Source organism: Bolinopsis microptera, chromosome 1, assembly GCF_026151205.1.
Source record: "Bolinopsis microptera isolate Bmic1 chromosome 1, MBARI_Bmic_1.0, whole genome shotgun sequence".
Lineage (NCBI taxonomy): Eukaryota > Metazoa > Ctenophora > Tentaculata > Lobata > Bolinopsidae > Bolinopsis > Bolinopsis microptera.
The window spans coordinates 3,346,079-3,363,403 of record NC_087072.1 but is presented as its reverse complement, the minus strand read 5'-3'; the positions used below and the strand labels follow the sequence as shown (position 1 = coordinate 3,363,403).

At 41.4% G+C, this 17,325-nt stretch overlaps 2 protein-coding genes across 4 annotated transcripts in view; one reads left to right on the top strand and one right to left on the bottom strand.

Annotated features, from left to right (window-relative positions):
• The window catches only part of LOC134817603 (cilia- and flagella-associated protein 69-like), a 43,702-nt gene extending 29,863 nt beyond the window's left edge, over positions 1-13,839 (top strand). For 2 of the 3 annotated variants that reach the window (XM_063826824.1, XM_063826841.1), the window contains 9 exons: positions 2,445-2,609; positions 2,774-2,880; positions 3,152-3,295; positions 3,443-3,686; positions 7,573-7,751; positions 8,186-8,359; positions 10,635-10,759; positions 12,758-12,838; positions 13,188-13,839. In XM_063826824.1, coding sequence (XP_063682894.1) covers positions 2,445-2,609; positions 2,774-2,880; positions 3,152-3,295; positions 3,443-3,686; positions 7,573-7,751; positions 8,186-8,359; positions 10,635-10,759; positions 12,758-12,838; positions 13,188-13,362 — 1,394 coding nt within the window. In that variant the 3' untranslated portion in view covers positions 13,363-13,839. Of the gene's footprint in view, positions 1-2,429; positions 2,610-2,773; positions 2,881-3,151; positions 3,296-3,442; positions 3,687-7,572; positions 7,752-8,185; positions 8,360-10,634; positions 10,760-12,757; positions 12,839-13,187 lie in introns of all 3 variants that reach the window. The other variant, XM_063826834.1, reaches the window with a different exon arrangement.
• Positions 13,616-16,975, bottom strand: LOC134817704 (tyrosine-protein kinase SRK2-like). Its single transcript, XM_063826946.1, has 8 exons — positions 16,531-16,975; positions 16,241-16,400; positions 15,767-15,935; positions 15,505-15,616; positions 15,218-15,305; positions 14,928-15,057; positions 14,620-14,757; positions 13,616-14,492 (listed from the first exon to the last, which is right to left on the bottom strand). Exons 1-8 carry the CDS (start codon positions 16,777-16,779, stop codon positions 14,393-14,395), a joined length of 1,146 nt encoding a protein of 381 aa, XP_063683016.1. The 5' UTR covers positions 16,780-16,975; the 3' UTR covers positions 13,616-14,392.
• Positions 16,976-17,325: the final 350 nt, after the last annotated feature.

The following is a 17,325-nucleotide window of genomic DNA, read 5'->3' as shown; positions in this document are numbered from 1 at the left end:
CGTACCACGTGCCACCAATAGCATACGCCGAGTCTATACCACGTGACACGAAAGCGCACCACGTGATATGAAACATCGTAACCGTCCACTTCTTTTACACGCAAATTCCTGGGAACGTTGCCAAAGCAGCTAATTCTTGGAATTTCTCCAACGCGTGGCGTGAGAAGTTGGCGACTAGCCAGCTACCCTTGTCCGTGCCCTAAAAATAGTATTGTTTTGCTTGCTCTCCTTCCAGCTCTTGTTCCTGCTAACGTTCAAGCTGTTGCTCCACTATGACAGATCGGTTTGACATTCAGATTGATGAACTGCTTTCCAATCGTGTTCCGGACAGTACAGTTCTAAAGTATAAATCCCTTGTCGAAATCGCCGGAGATAATTATAATCCATAAACACTTCACGCTCAGGGCTAAATAAATGTAATCCCTCAGCTGGCGCTTCGGGATTACATATTAACACAAAACTCGTGCGCTGCGCGCACTCGTATGTGTTTATCAGATCATCCCGCTAGCGCGGGATGATCTGTTATATAAACCCTTTGCGTGGCGGGTTTATGTTATTATATACAATAAATTAAATCAAGTGATGCAATTGGCAGAGCACAATCGTAAATCCTGAGCAACAGATATTATCTATCCCTCGTAGCTCTTCTCCTCAGGTATCAGGTTGAAGGAGACATTGAATTAATAATTCAACCGTTAAACGAACCTCGACCAAAATACTGATATCACGGTGTGCGGGCCGCGTGACAAAGCAACATCAAAATCACGAGGCAATCATAAAAAGAGCAGTAAGGTGTGTGACAAATCGTCATGTACTTATGGACCGGCCAACTCTGTGGTCGATATAAAAAATGAAATTAAGTGAAATTTCAGGTGAAATTGAGTTAGGCGCAGTGAAATTTTAAGTGAAATTGAGTTAGCAGTAGTTTGAAGTCAAGTATGAGAGGGAGGTTGAGAATATCTCGGGTTAAACAGAGTCACACCTGATGAAGTGAGACATTCTGACCAGTGCATTTTTCTGCATTTTTGTCGAGCTGACATTACTTGTCCGCAGTCTAATTATAGTCATTATAGTTAGATTATTGAGGATGGGAAAGTGGAGGATTATTCAAGTTTTTAGCATTATATAACGTCAACCAGGTAATTTTGACACAGGGTGACACGTTTGGGTTTTGCCTGCGTAACTAGGGCATATACAATTACAAAAACTATATTTAATTATTTGTTGTGAAATATGATGGTGTGGTTAGGGTTTTGTAACGATTATTTAATTATTTAATTATTTGATTCCAGATTCGAAGACTTTTGTGTAATATATCTAGGGCGTATGCGAGGTTAAGTTTAGTTAAGAGTTAAGACTGGTGGTTGAATTAAGGCTAAGGAATACTGAAGAGGGGATAGAAGTATAAGAGTTTGTTTGATTGTTTAATAGGTGAATTTCTAAGGTTTTTATTTTGTTGGACAAATAGTGCATCCCATAAATGCAGCCATAAATTTAACATTTTCTTTAAAATGTTTAAAGAAAATTTAACCTGATCCTATCCTAATACCTTATCTTAAGAAAATTAATAACCACTAACCTACGCTACTCTCAAACCAGACCAGAATTTTAATAACGTTTGGTTGACGTGTAAAATGGCACTGGTAGTTCTGGCCACCAAGTCCCCTTCTCAGACACCTTCTAGAATATAGAGCAAACAAACTGGAAACATTCCAAACAACGCCAAAATTTAGTGGCTTAAATTTCAACTACCACCAAATCCTGGGAACCAGTAAATTCCAGGATCAAAAGCAAAGCGATTCGAGACAATTAACTAAATTATGAAATAAATATATCAAGCAGGTAATTCTGGTAATTAAATAACCTATGGGGTACCGTTAATTTGAGAGGTCCTAATCGGTTTTAGTAGTCAGTCCTGAAGCCACTCGATCACTATATCAGGCCATGATTCCCCGTGAACTATATCCGAAATTGTTACATCTATTAGTTTTAAAAACGATCGTAATTATTTGTGTTCAGTTACTGAGGGCTGGCACCAAAGTTTTAAAATTAGCAAACTGGGCGACATTTTTTTTTGTATCGGGATTATTTCCCAAGAATGAAATATGATAAGTTTTTTACGGTCTGCGGCAGAAGAACGTCTAGAGTCGACGTACGATAAGACATGACATAACATAATACAATGTTCATTGTTATGATAAGGGCAATAAGTTGATTAATAACTAATAACGCCCTCTTTTTAAGGTCAGTTTCTTGCAATTATAACCCCAAAGGAATAATATATCTCCACAGTTTTCGCTTTTTGTGGATCACAAACATTACATTTCTCAAGAAATAGTACCTTTATAAACACCATCCTTATTCTCTCACCCCACTTGATTTTACCCATACATTACCCTAATTTGCAGATTCTAATTCTCACACCCCAGTTTGTTACCCTGAAGGTGATTACGGAGGACACGGAAACAGCTTCTTCGGAGAGGGGGGCTACCAAACCCGGCGAGCTCAGCTCCGATACACTATCAGAGTCCTTCTGGCGGTGGTGCGAACGGGAAACGAAAACGTCATACAAGATCTGTGCGATCAAGGACTCATAGGGTCGCTACTAGGTGAGGCTCCATCCACACGCGTTAACTGTGCGACCATTCATCAGATTTGGAGCATTCTGGAGCATTCCCGGGAGTACCTGCCTGTCGGATCACGAAATTATTGTGTTCTAGGTTTTCTCTGATTTACTGTGGCTTTGATCTTGAATAATCCCCTGATCTTCCAGTGGTATTGAAGATGTACAAAGACACTGAGGTGCCGATAGAGTTAAGTATCCTCTCAAACACTCTGCTCATTCTCTCAGTTGTCTGTGAGACAGACTCGCACAGAAAGGTAGGTTATAGCTCCTATTTTAACTTTCCCTCTAGCCCCTTTTGATTGGATGAGAACAGGTACCGTGATATGAATACTGCTTTGTGATTGGTCAATATCGCTTCACAAATATTCTGATCCCACGACCCACGGGCCAACATTTCCTCGTACATCTAGTCGGTAGTACCCTGGATAAGTCTATCCCTGGCCAGGGAGCCAGGCTGTGCCACGCACTGAGCCTAGCAGTGCCATGTGTCTGTGCTCCAGAGTTAAAACATATCTTGTGTACCAGGCGACGTTTGGAGACGAGGGGGTCGACCTCCTGCTCAACTTTCTCAGTCTCGACAGTGAGAAGTTTTCCTCAGGGCTGGGGTATCACAAACTGCTCCTCAGCTCTGTCAATGCTATCTGGTGCTGCGTTTCCTTCATGAACCAGGTTAGAATGAAAAGCTTTTTTAATTTTATAAAGGGTAACAGATCCTATAGTCAGTATTAAGGTACCAAACAACATCAATTAATTTTGAGTACTACATATTTAAGTATTTGTACACAAAATCGCCTACTTCCAATAACTGTTTTCCAGGACCTATTTCTAGAGCGTGGAGGTATCCCCATCCTTCTTGATCTGCTGGAGAAGTGTCCCCCAAGTATGCAGAACTTGGTCCTGGGCGCGCTCCTTGACCTCACAGAAGATGCACGTGCACTTCCGCACGTGGTCACGTGGAGGGGAACAGGCCAGAAAACTGCAGTGTCCCTTCTGATCCAGCTGTGGAGGGCGGAGGAACATGCAATGGGCGTCAAGAGAGATAGGAACCATATCATGGCAGGTTAGATACCAGTTTTTAAAGGCAGCAATTATGATATGAAGGCTGGCGAAGCCGAGTGTATTATACAAAACGACCATCAAAAGCGCCAAAGGCAACCATTTCAAACTAATCTAAGAAGAGAAGTACGTACAGTACGTACCTTTAAAAATTGCTGTACGGTACGTACCTTTAAAACTGAACCTTAAGGTACAAAAGCCACAATTTAGCAACATTTTGAAATTCGCGGAGAGTTAAAAATTATGTTTACTCTGATCCAAAATTATTTAATTGCCATGACGCTGGCAGTCTACAGCATTTGTTTAATCACGAGATTACGAAATGAGCTATTAGTTTTATGCAGTGTACGTTCGTCACTCATATTTCTTTGCTGCTGTATCGACTGTCGCAATATTTTACCTAATTCAGCAACCGGGTAGAAGAAACTAATCTTAGAAACTAATCTTAACCCGGGTTGATATCCCCATAAGGTATAATTCTACAGAAAAACATGTTTTTAAAACTATTAAAAATATTAATGCTTTTACAACGGCACGCAGTACACAGCTTACCTTTTGTACAATGGATTTTTCTGTGAAAAATCTGAACAGCCTTGAAAAGAAGTTATAGTTGGTGATGATTGATGAATGAGATTCTAAAGACCTCAAAGTATTACAGAACTGAATCATTCCAATTAATGAAGATCCCTTGGCTCTGCGGTGACTTGTGGAGCACAAATCGTTGAATTTCTTATTAGCAATTGCAAAGCAGGTCTCACCCAGGCCAGGTGTATATCTAGGGATTTTTTGAGGACACACTACCAGTAGTTTATGTTTAAGTTTTGTGTACGGTACAGATTTTATGATCTGTTGGTATGTCCTAAGCGTACGGGGTTGAATGCATGTAAGTGATTGTCCCCAAGTTCAAAGAGGCTCTTATCAGAGCTTCGAAAATAATGTAGGCTCACAAAAGTGAACGCTGGAGCGTAAAAAGCTAGAAGGAAAAGACTGTAGTCGCCTGCAATTAGGCAATCGGCTCCTTTACTTAATTATCAAAAAATTCAATAATTTAGGTTTTCACGTTTTTACGACATCTCACGTGACATGTGAAGACCACCCAGGGCTGAAGATTAGTTTTCTAGAGAAACCACGCGATCGAGAATTTAGATGGGGCATAATACTCGGAATGCTCCGACGCTTACAATGAACCCATTATTAGAACGTTCCTAATTCTGCAGGTCATATTATGGCCAATCATGAACGTTATAACAGCCAAGCCTTGCATTTTCGAAAGATAAATTTACTGATAATTGATAATCGAATTATCAGTCTTATCGATTGGCCTATTGTTAGGTAAATTACTACTGCACGGAAACTTCTGCAAGAATTAACACCATTTTTATCATAAAACTTACGTACTTTGTCATGCACCCAGGACAAATATACCGTGTGAATATTACAATGAGACGTATGATATACGTTCCTATAAGCGGCTATCAGTTTATTGGGAAATCGTCGGGATGGATTGGCCAATGGCCACTTTATTTGATTTAAATTCATCGATAACTGTCGGTATTTTGGGTGGTGCTTGGGAAGAAAATGATAAACATATAAGGTAAAGTTAAGTGATAAGTAATAGGATTATAAACTCACGTTTTAAGCAAGTTTGTGGATCTGTTGACCGTAAGCATGCTCAAATAAGATAAATTACTTACAACTAGGCAATGATGGAAATTATAGCCTCTTAATACCATTTCATTTTTACACGAGTAGCTTCAGGTTTTAACAAACCATTTGTCGGGTAAAAAAGTCGTGAATTAATTTTTAAAGGCAGTTTTAAAACAGAGTTGTAACTAACAACAATATCAAGACAAGACGTGAACCACTATAATATGACTCAAAGATAAAGACATCGAACAGGACCTTCTTAAGATAATAATTATAAGAGGTATGACTCATACATTGTAACAATTCGCTAGACGGGACTCATTTAATGATGGAGAGTTTTAAAACTTTTATTGGAGAAAAGGGAGCGATTATTGAAATTAATAAACTTTTATTACAGCAAAGTGGGTTTATATTAATGTTAATCAGTTCTACATAATCCAGACCAGTTTTTTTAAACATTGAACTTAAAGTTAAATACTTTAAATTTGATTTCAGGAAATTTGTAATCTTTTCCAGTACTCCAAGCCCTGTGTGGTACGCAGTTTGAGTTAATTACGATAATTTATCAGGGGAATTAGCCTCTCAGCTGCGTCGCTGTTTACCCCTTCACAGACCCAGCCCTAACCTTCCACCCCTTCACAGACCCAGCCCCTAACCTTCCACCCCTTCACAGACCCAGCCCCTAACCTTCCACCCCTTCACAGACCCAGCCCCTAACCTTCCACCCCTTCACAGCCCCTAACCTTTCGCCCTTCACAGACCCAGCCCCTAACCTTCCACCCCTTCACAGACTCAGCCCCTAACCTTCCACCCCTTCACAGACCCAGCCCCTAACCTTCCACCCCTTCACAGACCCAGCCCCTAACCTTCCACCCCTTCACAGACCCAGCCCCTAACCTTTCACCCCTTCACAGACCCAGCCCCTAACCTTCCACCCCTTCACAGACCCAGCCCCTAACCTTCCACCCCTTCACAGACCCAGCCCCTAGCCTTCCACCCCTTCACAGACCCAGCCCCTAACCTTTCGCCCTTCACAGACCCAGCCCCTAACCTTCCACTCCTTCACAGACTCAGCCCCTAACCTTCCACCCCTTCACAGACCCTAACCTTCCACCCCTTCACAGACCCAGCCCCTAACCTTCCACCCCTTTACAGACCCAGTCCCTAACCTTCCACTCCTTCACAGCCCCAGCCCCTAACCTTCCACCCCTTCACAGACCCAGCCCCTAACCTTCCAACCCTTCACAGTCCCAGCCCCTAACCTTCCACCCATACACAGACCCAGCCCCTAACCTTCCACCCCTTTACAGACCCAGCCCCTAACCTTTCATCCCTTCACAGACCCAGCCCCTAACCTTCCACCCCTTCACAGACCCAGCCCCTAACCTTCCACCCATACACAGACCCAGCCCCTAACCTTCCACCCCTTTACAGACCCAGCCCCTAACCTTTCACCCCTTCACAGACCATGCCCCTAACCTTCCACCCCTTCACAGACCCAGCCCCTAACCTTCCACCCCTTCACAGACCCAGCCCCTAACCTTCCACCCCTTCACAGACCCAGCCCCTAACCTTCCACCCCTTCACAGACCCAGCCCCTAACCTTCCACCCCTTCACAGACCCAGCCCCTAACCTTTCACCCCTTCACAGACCCAGCCCCTAACTTTCCACCCGTTCACAGACCCAGCCCCTAACCTTCCACCCCTTTACAGACCCAGCCCCTAACCTTCCACCCCTTCACAGACCCAGCCCCTAACCTTCCACCCCTTCACAGACCCAGCCCCTAACCTTCCACCCCTTCACAGACCCAGCCCCTAACCTTCCACTCCTTCACAGACCCAGCCCCTAACCTTTCACCCCTTCACAGACCCAGCCCCTAACCTTCCACCCGTTCACAGACCCAGCCCCTAACCTTCCACCCCTTCACAGACCCAGCCCCTAACCTTCCACCCCTTCACAGACCCAGCCCCTAACCTTTCACCCCTTCACAGACCCAGCCCCTAACCTTCCACCCCTTCACAGACCCAGCCCCTAACCTTCCATCTCCTTCACAGACCCAGCCCCTAACCTTCCATCTCCTTCACAGACCCAGCCCCTAACCTTCCATCCCCTTCACAGACCCAGCCCCTAACCTTCCACCCCTTCACAGACCCAGCCCCTAACCTTCCACCCCTTCACATACCCAGCCCCTAACCTTTCACCCCTTCACAGACCCAGCCCCTAACCTTCCACTCCTTCACAGACCCAGCCACGCCTCTACAAGGAGCAGAACAGCTGATGACTGACGTTAGCGCGCACGCCCTCAGCTCCACTCCTACTCTGGCTATACTGGATGTTGCTGATAACATGCGAGCAAAGATTTACGCTATGCTTTTCCGGATTGGGTTTGATAATCTACCTCCCGTTTCTGCCAAGGATCAGGTTAGAACAACTTTAAACATGATAACCATTCATTACAATAATAACCATTTACCATTGCATTAGTTACGATAATGACTAAAATTACATTTGTTGACTAAGATTGCCTGATTGCTGTCTGCATTAAGATCAAAGTACGTGATTTAGCAAACCTCTCATTCCCAGATACAAGTTCTCTTCATGTCGGCTGTAATAAATGCAGACTGTAAATACAATAATAAACTGTAAAGCATTTTACCGCTCAGTGTTTAAATACATATACTTTGTGCAGGTTTCCTGTAGTTAATGATCGAGCACAAAGGAAATAATTGGGGAGGGTAGATATTAACATACGCTAAAATTTCTGGGAGCAATTCTTATCACATCTTACACAGGATGTTATCTAATTCTTATCACACCTTACCCAGCATGTTATCTAATAAAACACCCTACTCCAGATCACACTGACTCTGATTGAGAACTACTTGGATTTCAAAGTTGGAGAGGTTTGGGAGGAGATAATTGCAGAACTGATGCTGGATAACATCACCCCTATCAAGAGTGACAGGGAGGCTCTCAGAGAGATACAGACTATCATAGCCGCCAAAAGTGAAGCTGTTAAACGGCATCAGGTAAGAAACAGACTATCATAGCCGCCAAAAGTGAAGCTGTTAAACGGCATCAGGTGAGAAACAGACTACCATAGCCGCCAAAAGTGAAGCTGTTAAACGGCATCAGGTGAGAAACAGACTACCATAGCCGCCAAAAGTGAAGCTGTTAAACGGCATCAGGTGAGAAACAGACTACCATAGCCGCCAAAAGTGAAGCTGTTAAACGGCATCAGGTGAGAAACAGACTACCATAGCCGCCAAAAGTGAAGCTGTTTAACGGCATCAGGTGAGAAACAGACTACCATAGCCGCCAAAGGTGAAGCTGTTAAACGGCATCAGGTGAGAAACAGACTACCATAGCCGCCAAAAGTGAAGCTGTTAAACGGCATCAGGTGAGAAACAGACTACCATAGCCGCCAAAAGTGAAGCTGTTAAACGGCATCAGGTGAGAAACAGACTACCATAGCCGCCAAAAGTGAAGCTGTTAAACGGCATCAGGTGCGAAACAGACTACCATAGCCGCCAAAAGTGAAGCTGTTAAACGGCATCAGGTGAGAAACAGACTACCATAGCCGCCAAAAGTGAAGCTTTTAAAACGGCATCAAGTGAGAAACAGTCTACCATAGCCGCAAAAAGTGAGGCTTTTAAAACAGTATCAAGTGAGAAACAGACTACCATTGCCGCAAAAAGTGAGGCTTTTAAAACAGCATCAAGTGAGAAACAGACTACCATAGCCGCAAAAAGTGAGGCTTTTAAAACAGTATCATTATCAAGTGAGAAACAGACTACCATAGCCGAAAAAAGTGAGGCTTTTAGAACGGCATCAGGTGAGAAACAGACTACCATAGCCGCAAAAAGTGAGGCTTTTAAAACAGTATCAAGTGAGAAACAGACTACCATAGCCGCAAAAAGTGAGGCTTTTAAAACAGTATCAAGTGAGAAACAGACTACCATAGCCGCAAAAAGTGAGGCTTTTAAAACAGCATCAAGTGATACAATTGGGCGGGGAGTCTACCATTAACGGAGTTGGGTTCTCAAACGGCACAGGAATTTGCTAATTAAACATATTTCTACTAACAAACAGCACTGAATATAACAAATTTGCCGCCACTGACCCTAACAAAAGTATCTGGCTAAAAAGTGAGCAGCTGCCGCGGACTGTACTTTTAAAATGGGCAGAACCCTACAGCAATAAACTGTCATGTTGCAATGGTTTACGGACTGAGTGGCACCAGCAAACATTTACCAGGAAAAGTTAAACTCCAGCCCTCAACTCTACTCTCCCACACAGAGAGGGAATCTTGCAGCGCAAAAATAGTGTTTAAATTGTCTTCTTTTTCCCGTACAAGATTAGCGGGCCCTCACATGTGGGAGAGCTTACCTTTTCTTCCAGAAAAATATAAATCTTGTTAATTCCTTGCATCCTACTGTAAATGTTACCAAATCTTCACAAGTGCACTGTAAAACCGAAAATTTATAGTCTGATGAGAGTGAAGGTGAGAGAGAGAGGACTTTGGCACAACTATGTATCCGGTGATATTGTGGCGACAATTACTTTTATTATTCGCGGTTCAATTAGATGATAAGGAGAAGTAGAGGCAGCCGAGCATGCACAACTACTCACGTGACATTAGCCGTTAGCAACATGAAATAAAGTGGAATGATCAGGATAACTGTTGATAGCTCGACCATGTTTAGTCTATCATTCTGACGTCTAGGGAGTTTCTTTTAATTACTACAAGGTACCATGTATTATCGTACCTACCTACTAGGGTATTATATATAGGGTACTCGTCACTTAACTTACAAACCACAACCCTTCATAGCCCACATATTACTGAATACATTCTTAAGAAGTTTCAGAGCCAACATTCCCTTTATTCGATTATATCGGACTCCTAGTACCAGCCTATTAGGAGAATTGATGCAGAACTAAAAGTTCAGAATTATGAGGTCTGTAAGTGATGAAATGGAAATCAAAGCATCAGAATTTGTTAAGCTCATATCAAATATCGTTAACAGACCACTTTACTGATTTTAATAAGTATGATACTTTTGACCGGTGGAGATTTATCCATATGACCATTGACCGTACATCAGTACTATACATGCCACTTCTTTTAATCAAACCCATGTTTTGATGGGTAAGGGAATTTTGAGACAAAATCGTTGTCCACAAAACCTATATATTGAAGAATTGTATCTTGATCCACAATCTCTATGATATAACCTTATCTTGGTTCAATAATCACTTAGAGAGAAATGTATTTCCTGATTTATAAAACAGTGTTTTCAGATGGAGATACTGGACAGGGAGAGCCGAGTTGAGTTGGAAGATGAACAAGCTTGTTATGAACAGATCAAGTTCAACTTCAAACAGTGGGAACAACAGAACGCATCCAGGATCAACTTCATCAACAAGTATTACTTTACTCGTCAACTGTTTATATAACCGTTACTAGAGCTGGTGAAATGACAAAAGTGCATATACCTGGGGTTGGGTCCCGACTGTGCTGCAGGGAAATCTGTACCAAAAGGACCGTGCGGCTATACCGCTTGAAAAGGGTTTCGGCATCTCGTCCCTAGTTTGCTAGGGTCGCCATGTTGGTTCGTTCGTTGTCTGTTAAGTGGTAACCATAATTAATGATTTGTTGGATGTTGGTCACGGTTAGTGACATACAACCATTAAGTGACCTTTTGAGAGCTGTTAATTCACCTGTTGAAAGCCTGTCAGTAACCTATTGGTGACCTTTAAATTGCTTGTTAGTTACCTTTTACTCATTTAGTCTACAATTCTAGAAGTCGCCGTTATCCAAATGTAAAAGTTAAGTACTGATCAAACATTTCACATGGTAGGTAAAGCTCCAACCAAATTGTCAGACCTTTCTTTTAATTTAAGATAAAGTTATATTTATTAATCATTCCGTGGCCAAATTAACTCTGACTTAATCTGCAATCGTTATAAGCTAACGGATATTTAAATTGACGCCCCACACACACACACACACATGGCCTAATTTTTCCATAACAACGACTAATAACCGCCCTGGATCTGATTAGCCGGGTAATCACTTTTCTCGCCTCCCAATTCATGAGCTTGCAAGATAATTATGCAGTGCAATTTATATGGTAATATCATAACGTATAATAATGCAGGCTGTGATTAGTGTGCCGTCTACTCCGGCTGGCCACAGTTTTCAGGAAATTTCACCACTTTCTCACGGACATCACCTGCTCCACCTGTCCACTTGTCTTTTCACATTGCTGTAATGGGATAATGAGTGTCATCTGGAATGAATTCAGGTATAATAACGTGACCCTGGGGGAGTGATAAGTGAACTGTTATAAGAGAATCTCTCCTCCCTCCTCGTGGTGTAGTTTAGAACTTAGGAGAATAACTGTGAGAACAATCGATGGCTACAGACCGTGTCTGGGATCAGCCAGCCAGAAGATTATACTTTTAGGATGCCACGGGCCACCATCGCCAATGTGAAGATTGAGTTTAAATTTTAAGTGAGAATTCAAGTGTTCTAGAATCGTATGTATACTGTATATTGTATAATACCGGATGGATCGATCAGAGATACAACTTCACAGTCATTTTCCGTAGTTGGAGCGTGCTTATTATCTAGAAGTGGAACGTTTTAAAGTTGGTATTTTATATCGCTAACTTCGAATGTGTAGTAGGGTGGTACTCTTTAACTCTAATACCTTAAACGGTCATTATAAGAGTACTAGACTTAAATATTGTTTTCTATTTCCAAGCTTTTTACTGGGTTGTTGAATGTTGGTTTCGATCCTCAAAGTCTATCTATTAAGACAGGTTGTACTATGAATATGCTTTATTCTGAACTTTCGACGTAGAACAGTTGCAAAGTACCTCACAAAAGAGTCTGACTACCGCCTGGTCAGTGGTTACAAACTTTTAGAAACTTCCAGCACTTTCTCCATTGGCCCTAGCCAGTACTTTGCACTTTAAATGCGTAATAACACTCGACCAAGAGGCTGGAATCGTGGCATTTATCTCTCAAGTTTATTGACAATTCTCCGGAATACTGTCTGGTCTATACTTAATATTGGGTCATTTAAATCACTGCAACGTAAAATAACTTAATAATAGCTTAATACTTCGGCATGAATGATGTGACGTCATACCACGTGAATAAAAGCATGATATCACGTGACCACCTATTCAAACATTTCGACAGTTCCGGGTTGATTAAGGAACGCCCGACTGGGATCGCCTCTTTCATTATCTCTCTAATTTTTGTAACGTCACAATGTACAGCTAATCTGATTCACATAAATGGCCAGAAAGTTGACCAGCTAACCTCAAAACAATCGCTTAGATATCGATTATATCTCAAAGTGTGGGTAAGCCCGGGCTATTTCCTGCTTTTAACTGCGTATTTTCTGCAGAACAAGCGACTACGAGACTCTTCAAATATCAAAACAAAGGCAAAGTGCTCTGGCTGAGAAATCAAAACAGGATCCCCCAGGGTAAGAAATGGAGAATATCTATCAATTTATACTTTCTATTATTCGCCGCGTGTACCAATGTTTCAGCAATTCTGACGAAGTGTGCCAGACAATGAGACTGTAGAATGCATCTTATACACAAGTGATGTTACGTCTCGTGATTGTTGAAAGCGATTAGGTCTAAAAGTAAAATTCTAGAAAGATCTGCAGCTACATTAATAATTATACTGGACACAAGTCTCATTATTAGAAGGGAACCCGAACCTTTGTAGCTTGAGGTATAATTTGGTTTGGGATAAGTTTGTCCGGTTCTAACAGCCAGGATTCACCCGGAGTTTCAATCTTATTTTTAACTCTCGTACTCCCCCAGTATCAGGGACACAGTGGAACACAACACCTTGCTCAAGATGCTGACCACCACTGTTCACAGTGGGCGCCACATCAACGTCCCCCTCTCTGATAACCCTAACCTTGTCTCTCCGCACAAGGTCCTTCCTGGTATCTCCCCCACTCGCAGCAACGAGCGCAGTGTCATCACTCAGTGACTTCGTCACGTGATCTGTGAAAACATGTCCCGTGGTGAGTGACGTCGCGTGATGTTGTGACGTCACGTGATGTTGTGACGTCACGTGATGTTATGACATCACGTGGTGACTGACATCACTTAGTGAGTGTGCTGTACTTGAACGGAACTTTATTTGATATGGCAGACTTTTTGTACACTTTTAATTTATTCTCACAAAAAATCTCGTTAGATGCCAGGATCCTTCACATATAAGTTAAAGTATAACGCAGTTTCTGAGAAAATATATTTTACAAACGATGATTAAATTATAGCTCTGCAGAAACACAGGAGGACTATATTGTGCGAAAATACAACTGCATAATATGTGAAGAGTTCCTTAGATTATTTAAGTCTAAAAAATAATAAAACAAGAGTATTTTGGATATTTTTAAGTCATGCGATTACCTTTGTAAATAATTGTACATATTATGTCACTGTTCTCATTTGCATCCCTTAATTAACAGTTTTCTACTTTGTATTACGCCAAATCTTAATTATCAAATAATGAAATGATTACTAATTAAATAATATCAGCTATAAAATAAACGAAAAGATAAAATCATAAATATAATTCTTATCAAAGATTTGTTTTCTGAATTATATCGTTAAGATTCCATGGCTTATCAAAACAAATACCAATGTTAATAAATACAAATTTTAAGTCCTAAATCATTCATAAATTAACTATCAATAAATAATGGTTTTTGGCCAATTTATCTGGTAAGTGTAACTTCTATACGTTAAGAATAAAAATAAGATGTATTTTTTTTGGAAATAAAACAAATTCTAATTTTTAAGACATAAGTTTTTTAAGGCATTATTTTTGTAGGCAGGGTAATTTTAAAACTTTAAAACTATTATGAGTATAAAGTTCTTGAGTGTAAATTCCTTGAAGTTGAACCCATAAGTCTCTTGCCCATATTTCATATCTGATTGAGTCACGCGTTAATTGCAGTTTGGATCACGCGTTATCAGTCTGAGTGACAGTCTACTAAACGTGTTATCCCGAGCTATCTGCTGACGTTAAAGTTCCCAATAGCCTCCCCTAACTGTTGCAACTCCGGCCTTCTCTCTGGATCATATTCCCAACACTGCAGCAGTATCTGCTGTCTGGGATATTGAAATGGATGTGAGCAGTGTTGACTTAACAGTAACACGTTGTTAAAAGTGAAATTAATTGATACCCAACATATCACGTGATGTCCATATAAGGATCTACAAGTCACGTGTAACTCACAGTGGAAAGTAGGTATTGTGTGGAGGCTCGGGAGGGACTCGTTTCTTCATAGCTCGTCTGATGTCAGTCTGAGAGAGTTTGGGCCAGGGAACGTCCCCGTAAGACACCACCTCCCCTATCAGAATACCATAGGACCAACTGAGGGAAATAGGAAATAGGAAACTTATTATTTTGTGTGTATGTATCTTGGTGCTATTTCCTTGGTTATCTGAATTAATCAAGACGTTTTCAAATTTTCCGTTAAGCTAAAAGCTCAAAAAATGAAGACACGTGCACTTTGCAATTGTTTACTAAATAAAAGAACCTACATGTCACTCTTATCTGAGTAAACTCTCTCCAGAACCAGTTCAGGAGCCGCCCACCTCACAGGGATAGCCACGCCCTGTTTTGCTTCATGTTCCCTTCTAACCTCCACGTGGTGAGACGACAATCCAAAATCTGTACGTGGGCAATAATGACAATGTCGAACTTCAAGCTAGAATATTGCTTACAGACACAGTAATTCTAAGAAAGGATCTGTTCGACTTGTTGTTATGCCATTGGTTTGGATGTGGGTATTAGGATAATATTATAATTTATAATATACAACATAATTTACCTGATATTTTGGGTCTGAACGTCTCGTCCAGTAAAATGTTCCGAGCTGACAAGTCCTGATGTACTATTCCCTTCTTGTGGAGGTGTTCCTGAGGTGCACAGTCGAGAGTAAGGAGTTAGACTTACTTTAAGCTTAATAGTCGTGAAGCTTTAACAGTACTGAGATAATTATAAAATTGCCTCATCCTAACCAAATAGCCGGCTAATAGCCCTCTAACAGCCGGTTGGCATTGTACCTACTTGCCACCAAATGTTGTACGCTGTCTTTAAGCATTTTAATAGACTTACCAAACCATGTGCGACGTCTCTGAGCATTTGAAAGATTTGTGTAAATGTGAACATTGTTCCGTCTTTAACAGATCCATAAATGGTCTTCCTATCGTGACACGGTGTACATTGGCTGAAATTGTGATTATTATTGCAATTTTATTTGTAGTTTACAAAGTTCTACAGTAGCTAAATCCGCGCCGTTCTGAATCAAAAAAGTACGCTAGAAATGAGTAGCATTATTGATCATGGAGTAGGTCCCCTGATTTTTTAATTTCCTCACCTGATAAGTCTGAAGAGGTCTCCTTTAGTACAGAGCTCCAAAATAACCTGAGGTCGCGGGCTGTTACAGGTCAAGGCCCCGTAGAACTTTATCACGTTTGGGTGGGTCCCACACAATCTTAGAATGTGAAGTTCTCTCAGAAACGCAGCCACCATTATCCCTCGTCCTTCTAGGGGAGATAGGAGCATCATAAAAAGGCTTTTAGCTTGTTTAGAATTAGTCGTTAACTCCAATTCTGCAACTCCACAAATCAAAAAAATAATCTGTTTACATTTACAATATAATCTGAATATATAATGGGCCAGAAGTTCGAGATTTGCAGTCGCTGCTATGTTAAACATACCACCAATTCAAACAAATACAGATATGTTTTCAACATATAATCAATTGTGACACAGAATGTAGGTACCTAGTAATGTACCTACTCCTAGTACCAATGTACTATGTACCAAGTTATGAATAAATGGGACATACTCTTGAGAGATTTAATAGCGACGTTGTGCAGGGCTCCAGTCTCCCGGTCCCTGAGTAGCCCCTCGTGAACATCACCGTATGCTCCCCTCCCTATTACTTTGGTCACTACAAGGTCCTCATCGGCGAGCTCTGGGATTATTCCTTGCTTTATCGCTAAACCCTGGTGGAGATAGAGAGCTACATTTAGAATTCTAGAAACTTGGTTATTGGTGATGGATGTAAGCTTGGTTATCAATAAGTCTGGGTAAGGTAATGATCTAGAGAAATGTGTTTAGAAGAGGGTCTCTAACCTCTAATCTTGTGAGTGAGCTGTAGAGGGAGTGAGGGCTGAGTTTTTTGTACTGTCTCTTGTTTGTCTCCTGGTTCAATGCTCCACAATTCAGTCTGTGCTGGAAGTGCAGTCTCTTGTTGATCGCCTCCGAGATCTTGGATACATTTTCTGTGATCTTACTGTTCGCAAGGTTGTCGGAGATCTTGCTGAAATGATGGGTTGTGCTGTTGAAAACTGCGCTGGCATCTTGGTAGAGGTTCGTTATCATTCCCAAATTCTGGAACTCAGTTTTTAATTCCGTGCTTGCTCCAATCTCACCTCCACCACCAGCATCTCGTGATTCTACTGTGATACGGATCACTAGGTAGGTGTAATTAGTGAGGCTAACGTTACTGTCTTACTGCTAAACATATAACAAAGAAATGAAGAGGAACTAGCTGGCTGACTCTAACTCTACAATCTACATTCTGAGTCATTGCACGGTTACGATTCGGACAGATCATTCAGATCTGCCGGATAATCAAATCATGGTATAAGGATGGGCAGGTCACAAATAGCTTAGCTATTCACATCCCCTAATTATGTCCTGCCTCTGATAATTTAATTGCAGTTCAATTTAAAAAGTAAAGTACAGAGTACAATGGTACGCATTAATTCTGCCTGCCAAATTATGGCATCTCTATTTTTTATCACAATAGTGGCGGTATCTTATTATCGTAGTACTACTGAAACGATGGAAAATTTAGTGTAAGGAATTAGGACGAGTTACAACATATTCTGACTTCGTGCAGATAGAAAAATAAAAGAGAGCAAA

Coding starts and splice junctions, on each gene's coding strand:
- LOC134817704 (XM_063826946.1), bottom strand. CDS start 16,779: ATGATAACGAACCTCTACCAAGATGCCAGCGCAGTTTTCAACAGCACA. Junction 16,401..16,530: donor GCTCACTCACAAGATTAGAG/GTTAGAGACCCT, acceptor TATCTCCACCAG/GGTTTAGCGATAAAGCAAGG. Junction 15,936..16,240: donor CGCTATTAAATCTCTCAAGA/GTATGTCCCATT, acceptor TATCTCCCCTAG/AAGGACGAGGGATAATGGTG.